Source organism: Charadrius vociferus, unplaced genomic scaffold, assembly GCF_000708025.1.
Source record: "Charadrius vociferus isolate BGI_N301 unplaced genomic scaffold, ASM70802v2 scaffold37, whole genome shotgun sequence".
Classification (NCBI taxonomy): Eukaryota; Metazoa; Chordata; class Aves; order Charadriiformes; family Charadriidae; genus Charadrius; species Charadrius vociferus.
In genome coordinates, this window is record NW_009649457.1 from 1,429,862 (window position 1) to 1,439,130 (window position 9,269).

Consider the following 9,269-nt stretch of genomic DNA (forward strand, 5'->3'; position numbering starts at 1 on the left):
CGCCTTACTGCTAAATCAATTGGAATGTTACCAGTTCCATAAAACAAACCATTGTTCAGACTGAATCTAGTTTGCATCTTATAGATAAGGAAAGGAAAAACAATTTTTAAGACTCATGGATTTGTGGATCTTACCCGTTTTTTAGAAACAGCCTTAGCAGGCCTTGGTGGTACTGCCTTTCCTCCTGAAGGTCCACTTTGGCCCTGAAGAGAAAATATATTGAAGTAAACCTTCAAAGCACCTTGTTTCCTAATTTAACAAAACAGAATAAAAGTTTAATGTGCTTATTAATGTTTGCTCCATTGGTATGTTTCAAAAGCCAAACATACCAGCCTATAAATCATATGAATGTCTGTAAATCCTTTGAATGAAAGGCAGTCACTTTCATAATACAAAATAGCAGTTTATCAGCTCTATCCTTGTTACTAACTATCTGTGAAACACCTAAATGTCACGCATATGGGGTTCTAGTGCCTTACTCGAACACACAGAAAGGCTGCTCTTGCCCCAAATGCTTGCATGGCACAGTGAGCCTGAAGACAGCAGACTCACACCTACAAAGCCACGAGTGCTGAAAAACCATGAAAAACACTGATGAGCAACTGGGAAATTAACCACTGCCAATCTCCCCAAGCCCATCACAGCACAGAAATTGTTTTATGACAGGCTTTAAGGAAAACAGTAAAATAGTTGTTTACCGGGAGCCTCACAGAGTATGATTACACAGAGGTTAAGGAAAAACAGAAGGGCACCAGTGACAAAGCTTTATGAAAACTTTACAGACAGTGGGAGAAGAAACTAAGAGGTTCCTTTTGAGAAGACGCTGAGGGACAGACAGGACCAAGAACCCAGAAGGCAAAGGGAGAGCTGATAAACCAAACAAAGGAGACAACATTAGAAACCTTGGCAAGAATAGTATCAGGATGTATCCCAGATTAACATTGGTTGGGATGGATGGGAAAAGGAGTTACTTGGAAAAAGTGTTTGGCTTTGTGACAGGAAAGAAGAGGATACTAGAGAAGGGGGAAGGAAAATGCAGGGGTAGGGGAGCAAGCTCCCATGGGTTTATTGATTTTCTTTAGAAGAACTTTAGAGTGTGCCTTTCAGCCCAGATCAAAGGTTCCCCTAGCCAAGTATCTCTCTCCAACAGTAACCAAAGCAAATATCTATGGAGGTTTCTCCAGGATGCCCTCTCAGCTTGCCACAGGGACTTGAACCAAAAATGCTATTCTTTTTATTTCATATCAGTGAACCTTTGTCTCCACAACTTTATTCAGTCTTTTTGGAATCCATGCACATTTTTAGCATGTACAACTTCCACAGCAAGGACTCCCATGGTACAACTACATGCTAATGCAAAGAACTCCTGCTTGTTTTTTAAGACTGCCATTTGCTGTTTTCATCTGGTTTTCACAGTTCTTCTACTGGAAAGCTCAGCGTTATCACATTATCTGTTGTTCATCCCCTTTTCCACACCTTTTATGAACACCTTAAGAAGCACGAGTCTACAGAGATTCACAGACTCCTCTCGTGATTCCCCTTCATTATGAAAATGAAATGTTCACTTCTACCATCTGTTTTCTATGTATTAAACAATTAAACAGCCATAATGACTTTGACCCAGCATCCCCAAGCCTTGTTTCTAAAGCCCCATTACTTGTTAAGACTTGAAAATGAGAGTTCAGAAAAGAAATACTTTCAGAGGAGAACAAACTGTAGCAGAGATGTGAGGCTGCAACTTTCAGTGTTGCTTCTTTTTGTACAAGCTAAGCCACATAAAACTGCTGTTACTAACAAGGCTTTAAGGATTATTTTTATTCCAGAAGATACATATTACAAGTGATGGAAAATGAGCAGACCAGTCCATTTCTGTGCTTAGAAAATACGTCTCACTTTGAAACATAAATTGCTATGACTCAGAATTAATGACATTTCTTTTATAATCCCACAGTAGGCAGGTAGCAGAGCAGAGCAGAAAGCCTAGGACCCTCGGTGCCACAACCACTACTGAGATCACTGGATTACACAGCTGGCATGTCTCCCCCATGTGATTGCTTGGCAATGGGCAACAGAGCATCCTATCCTGCAAGGACCATGCTACTTGTGAATCAGATGTGATTTAAGCAACAAAATTTAAAACTGATTTTCAGAACAGATTTTATTCAGATCCAAATCAAAATCAAACTCTTAATTTTAAACATGAAACAGAGCCTACTTGCTATTAGTCTTTGTAAATGAGTCTATAAAAACATTTATCCAGCAGCAAAGGCATTGACAAGGCAATCTGAGGGTAGTTGGTTTTGGCAGTTGCACAGATTTCAATGAACATAATCCAAAGAGCCACCTGTGAATAAATACCTGCAACTGTATTAAAATCCAAAAGTGACACTGAAGAAAAGCCAGAGTTAGAATGCACCAGAGGAAAGCAGCACAAACCCTGCCCTGCTCCCCACACCATGAAGAGTTTGTAGGGTAGAGCATGAGCAATTTTTTTAATCAACCAGGGGCCTATGGCTGATTTGCTTTATTTCTTTTGTCTTTGTATGGTATCACCATGGTTTTACAACTGTAACTCAATGATATAGTACAGGCCTAGTATGACAGAGAATCCCTGAGGAGACCCAGGATGTGACATAGAGAAGTACAGGCAGGGGATGACAACAGATGGGGCGCAGGCTTGGCATCAGAAACCCCACAGCTGTAAGCATCTCTGGCCAGTTAGAGAAATGCAGATCTGTGAAAGGGAAACTAGACAAAGCTGGGTTTAGGAGTAACAAAGAAAACAAAATAATAATATCTAGCACACTTAAAAAGCATCATATACAGTAACATCAAGTGTAACGTGGAACACCAGACCAACAAAAAAAGAGAAACTCGTGAAAGTGTGTTAGCTGACATATAAAAGAAACTCCAAGTGGGTCCTAGAGTGAAGAAGAAACCATCAACATGGACACCTTATCCTTTCCAATGAAGGACCCCAGATGCTAACAACTTCCCGTAACATCCCCACCAACACCACCACCAACAGCAAAAGGAAGCCATCAACCTTGGGAAACAGAAGACCAGAAGAAGGGTGAGCACAATACCAGAAAAGGGGTAGAAACTGAGAAGCTTGCATGCAACAATTTTAACTGCAATATTATTATTATTAATGATTTTTTTTTTTGCACAAAAGTACTTCTTATTTTCTGTAAAAATTACATCTGGACTGATGATAATGTTTAGACTAAGCTTTCAGTCACACTAACATTAAATTCTTAGTTTTATTTATATATAAGGTATGTCCTCTCTTTGCCCGTAAACAAGATTTTGTGTGTAATGAAGTTTACAGAGTATTTAAAAAAAAAAACAAAAGAACCAGGATCTAAAAGTCTTAATTTTTATCCCATGGATGTTTTTACCCTTTATCAAAGGGTAGCTTAGAGAACCATATCCAGTTGTGTACAACTGGGAGAGGTGTTCACAGGAGAGGTCTCATTGCATCAGCTGGTAGGATTTACCACCCTTCTCCGTTTGCCTCACTCCCACTTCACTGCCAGATCCCACTCCCTGACTGCGGCAGCTTGCTTCAGGGCTCCCTGGGACCTCAGCAAAGTAGCTCCCCACAGCAGGGAGCAAGGACATGACTGCCAAGACAGTTATAAAATTGCACTTATTATCTCTGGCATTTTGAACTAAAAAAACTTCAGCCACCCCCTCCAACCTGAATGCCTTAGGGCTACCTGGCTATCACACAGATCCTTGGCCAAGTGCTGCATAGTACAGACACAGTTAGTTGACTCCAAAAGCATGCTAAACCTGAAGAGGGAAGATGGGAGCCAGCACACACGGACCAGTGTAGGCCCTGGGCTTTCTTCCACATGTGCTCCACAAAGACAGGACAGCCATACCTCGAGCAGATGAGAGGGTAGTAGGGTCTAGAAAGGTGTTGGTCCTTAGCTTATTCCAGGGTCCTTCAGAAAAACTCTCGTCTCCTGCCTAGACAAACCATCCCTCACAGCACAGAGACCTACTTCAACAACAACAAAAGTTGAGCATCTTATTTTTTGGACTCTGGCCAGTGAAGGTAAAGACTGTAACTGTGCTTGACTCAGTACTCTACAGAAGTCAGTATAAAAAGCAGAATGCAGCCTTTGGCATGCAAGCATTATTCCTGCAGGGATGCACTACTGCAGCCTATGCTGCGGAAGGTTCATCCCAAAGTACCTAAAACTGTTGAAATCCAGATGGAAGGTGACACAAACATGAAGAGATGAGATCCTAGTATTTTTGCAATTTTAGCACTAGGCAACACTCATCAAAACTAGTAGATCTGTTTAAAACTATTACAAAAATCAAAGTGGGGAGCAAATACGGGTCAGTCAAGAATACATAATCTCTTACATCACCTCCTAATCAGATAATATCATAAAGTCTACTGCTGCGCCACTTGCTGAAAAAGGCAGTCCTGACGATCCTTTTTATTGGTGTATCTGTGCTTTGTCCTCATGCTATTTCTTTTGCAAGTTCCTGCTCCCTGTAAATCTTTCCAAAGCCAGCACGCTGTCCTTCATACCTTTCCTTGAAACTACTCTCTGCCACATTAGCTGTAAAGAGTCTTCAATAGCACGGAGGTAAGTTGGTGTCCTGCCACCACAGCTCAGAATGATGGCCATTGTTTCCTCATTCTTCTTCTTACTGCATCAATGTGTAATTCACAAACTATTATTTAAGATGTAATCCTTTTGCTCTGATATCTATTTCTTTGTTCCGCATCCCACAGTGTTTGAACAACAGCAAAGAGGTCACAAATGCATCCACAATACAAATAAAAAATAAACTATAACTGTGAATCAACCTGATGATTGTTTATTCACTAGCAAGATGCTCACAAGGACTGGCTTTCATACACATCCCTAAAACTCAAGCACATTTTTGCTGTTACATAATTAGCTACAGAAAAAAAAGTTATGAGTTAACAGACTATTATTAGCATCTCAAAGAGAAGCATTCAGAAGTTAGAAAATGCAAGAACTAAGGTTGCTGGGGCAACCTTCAATTCATCCCATTGGATTATGATACACAGCTTAATTCCATAATGACATACTTTGTTTATTGTAGGTTCCCTGCCTCACTTAAGCTCTCTCATGCTTACAAGCACAGACAGAGTTCAGACAACAAGTTGCTACTAGTATTTTAATGTCCTGGTTTAAAGTAAAACAGAAACGATTTTGTTTTCAGTAATTTATATTGTTCACCATTTTTTTCAGCATCTTTTTTTTTTTTTTAATGTATAGCCTAAGTCAGACATCCAGCAAAGAACATTTGAATCCAAAGTTAGATTTTAGTAAATTTTATGTAAACTGAAGATGGTCTTGCTACAGAAAGAATTGATAGTCTTCCTAAATCTTCCTAATAAATGATGCTACTATCAATAATAATAATAACAACAACAAAGAAGAAAAGGAGTCTGAATAATTATGAGGAATTTAGATTAGGAAAAAAGAGACATTGTTGCTAAGGAACTAAGGAATGGGTAGGAGGCATTAAAGAGTTATAAGGAGTTTCTCATGTCCAGGTCACCAGCATAACTCTGACCACCCTGGGAGGTGCTCCGCTATTACAGCGAAAAATAGCAGAGTGAGAATTTATGCGTGCTAAACATCTTTTACTCTGATGACCATCTTAGATTAAATAAATGCACAGATTATTGTCGTTCCCACAGTGAAAAGACATTAGAAGCTCATGACAGTCATAGTACTTAAATTAAGGATATAGAAAACTCAAGTGACTTCTTTTCTGGACTTTTCTTCCTGGATGTGTTTATGATAGCAACACCTAGAAATTCCTGCACAGGCCAGACATCGACTATGGCACAAAACAAATTGACTACAGCCAAGATACAGTAATCCGACAGGATAACACATATGAAGAGAGGAAACAGCTGAAAAGTGGTGCTTTAAATGCCATTTAATTTTTCTTTCCCTTGCCACAGCTCCCCCTGATGCAGACAAGCCATCAAGAGATGGAAATAGCTGAAAAATCAAGTTCTGCAGCAGGAAGTTTTCCTGTTGCTGACCTATCCAACAAGCATTTCTAATTGCATTTTTAAGTAGGACATTTGGGTTGTCTCCAAATGAAAGTACTCCAATTTTATGTATTTTTTTTTTAGTTATAAAATGGGAAAATTAAAATAAGAAACCAATGGCTTCTTTCCAAAGGACATTGCTGCAAATGAAAAAGGCACTACTGGGCTGGCATTTAGAAGGAGCTATCTTATTTCTGCATCCCAGAGAGATCTAATGGGATGCACCACAGAGATACAATGTCTAGTGGAAGTTTTGCCCTGAGGACCCTAGTAACATGTTTCCAGCTTGGCCTGAAATGAGGAAAATAAAGAATCAGAGTCAACCATCCATTCAAGTTTTGTCCTTCTTGCTTACTCTATCCACAGTGATTACTACTCTCTCTTTTTGTTGGCAATGTGACAGCCACTAATTGCTGATCTGAGACTCTTTAACTGAATTTATACAAAATAGACAGGACTACCTGTACCTGCCTTCTTGACTGAATAGCAAAAGCTCTGAAGCTTTTTCCAAGTCCTGGAACAATCATGCCTGGTTTGTTTTTTACAGATATTTTCTATAGCTCCACTTTTCAACTATTTCAGCCCCTGCTGCAGAAAACCTCTGACTTGTCTGTGGCATTGCTGATGGTAAATACATCTTTTTGATGTCCTAAGAAGCAGAGATTTACTCGCAAAAGCAAGCGTTCATTTAAGGACTGGGTTAAATCCTGAATTCGTGACTGCAGAAATCCTTCAGGAAAAAAATGCGTCCATCCCTCACATTCAGATCCAAGGCCTGCCCTGACTAATCAAGTAGGAGATGCAGTGATGCTACGAAGTGTGCTGTCAGCCACGAGGTTTTTCACTACAGCCTTTGCTAAGTGGTACATCCTTCTCCTATACTGTCACACTAAACTAGCTCTTGCAACTGGTCACTGGAAGGTGAGGAGCCACACCACTCACTACACAATAACTCCTTGAGTAATGTGAAACTTCTCCCTATGCTTAAGTACAAGGTGGGCTGAGCAGATCTGGATTTGCAGATCCAGCCTAAAATACCAGAAAACTCAAGAGGCAGGGATGACGCAGGTTGATTACTCTGCTAAGCTGAAGTGTCAGTTCATATTAAGCAAATTTTCCAAGGGCTGAAAATCGATTAGATATTAATGAAACACTCATCAGGGCAATGACAAACCCAGATTATTTTTTTTTAAATATCATTAAAGAGACATTCCTGTAGCCTTTCTGCTCCTCATGCTAGCTGCCACCATAAGACAATCAGGCTACAAGGCTGAGTAATCACAGAACACTCCTGCTAAGTTTACTTCATCTTCCTGAGCAGAGACATTATCATTCCCACTTCTTCTGGAGCACAGCACAGAGGTTAACACGTAACCTGAAAAAAAAGAGAAGAACGCAGCTGCCTGTAGGATTCTAAGGGGAAGAGGGAGAGTCATAATAAGAGCTAAGCTTGACATTTCTGTAAAACCATTTAATAATTTCCTACTAGTTTTTTATTCTTGGTTTGAATATTAGCAGTCCCCATAATAAACCACTGCTCAGCATGAGGAGCAGAGAAGCACAAAATGGAAACAAAGCCAAAGGAAGCAAAGTGACTTCTAGCCTGCCCAGCAGCTCACATCCCTTTACACACACTAGGGATGACAATTTAAGAGCTACTTGCCAATAACTTTTCTTAACTGTTTTCTGAGAAACACTAAACTGTGTGTTTATTTTATATTTCATGGATGGTTTAATGCATGTTTAAGAGCCAGTAAGCACCTTAAAAGCCTTTACTGGCAAAAATGTAAAATGTGTCTGATTGTGTTGACTGTGGTTGGGGAGGTGGTCTCTTTGTTTCTCTTTGACAACTTGCTGAAGAGCAAAGAAGCTGCTTACATGTCAGTGGGTGCAAGAGGACGAGTCTTGTAACGAGAAATGCCTCGTTGTCCAAATTCAGATGCTTTCTTTCACACTGCGTAAGTGACCTGTTGCTGACAGGGGGGGTTAACCCTAAGTGATAAGAGCAGCCAGGCTGGTTTTGCACACTATAAATGCAAAGAAGCGTGTTCAAGGTCAGTTAAGAAACTAAATCTTGCTTCTCCTTAGGGTGGGTTCAGCCACAGAGGTATGCAGCAGTACAGGGTGCTCTCCACTGCTCACACAAGGCTTTTCGTAGAATCATAGAATGGTTTAGGTTGGAAAGAACATTGAAGATTGAGTTCCAACCCCCCTGCCATAGACAGGGACACCTCCCACTAGACCAGGTTGCCCAAGGCCACGTCCAGCCTGCCCTTCAACACCTCCAGGGATGGGGCCTCAACAACCTCTCTGGGCAACCTGTGCCAGTGCCTCACCACCCTCAAAGGGAAAAACTACGTCCTAATGTTTAATCTAAACCCGCCCTCTTCCAGTTTAAAGCCATTCCCCCTCATCCTATCACTACATGACCTAGTAAAAAGTCCTTCCCCAGCTTTCCTGTAGGCCCCTTTAGGTACTGGAAGGCCACAATAAGATCTCCCCGGAGCCTCCTCTTCTCCAGGCTGAACACCCCCAACTCTCTCAGCCTCTCAGCTGGAGGCAGTCCTCCAGGTGGGGTCTTACAAGAGTGGAGTAGAGAGCAGAATCACCTCCTTTGACCTGCTGGCCACACTTCTTTTGATGCAGCCCAGGATGCCGCTGGCTTTCTGGGCTGCGATTGCACACTGCTGGCTCATGCTGAGCTTCTGGTCAATCAGCACAACCAGGTCCTTCTCCTCGGGGCTGCTCTCCATCCATTCCCCGCTGAGCCTGTGTTTGTGCTTGGGCTTGCCTCGTCCCAGATGTAGGACCTTGCACTTGGCCTTGTTGAACTTCATGAGGTTGGCTTGGGCCCACCTCTCCAGCCTGTCCAGGTCCCTCTGGATGGCATCCCTCCCCTCCAGCATGTCTACCTTGCCAAACAGCTTGGTATCATCAGCAAACTTGCTGAGGGTGCTCTCGACCCCACTGTCCATGTCCGTGACAAAGATGTTGAACAGTACAGGTCCCAGTACCAACCCCCGAGGAACGCCACTTGTCTCCACTTAGACATCGAACCATTGACCACAACTCTTTGAGTGCGATCATCCAGCCAGTTCTTTATCCACCAAGTGGTCCATTTGTCGAATCCATGTCTCTTCAATTTAGAGACCAGGATATCGTGTGGGACGGTGTCAAACGCTTTGCACAAGTCCAGGTAGAT

At 41.7% G+C, this 9,269-nt stretch overlaps 1 protein-coding gene across 1 annotated transcript in view; it reads right to left on the bottom strand.

The window, feature by feature from the left end:
* The window catches only part of DNAI1 (dynein, axonemal, intermediate chain 1), a 159,885-nt gene that overhangs the window by 115,417 nt on the left and 35,199 nt on the right, over nt 1-9,269 (bottom strand). Inside the window, exon 2 of the mRNA XM_009889756.1 lies at nt 135-249. Coding sequence (XP_009888058.1) covers nt 135-249 — 115 coding nt within the window. The remainder of the gene's footprint in view (nt 1-134; nt 250-9,269) is intronic.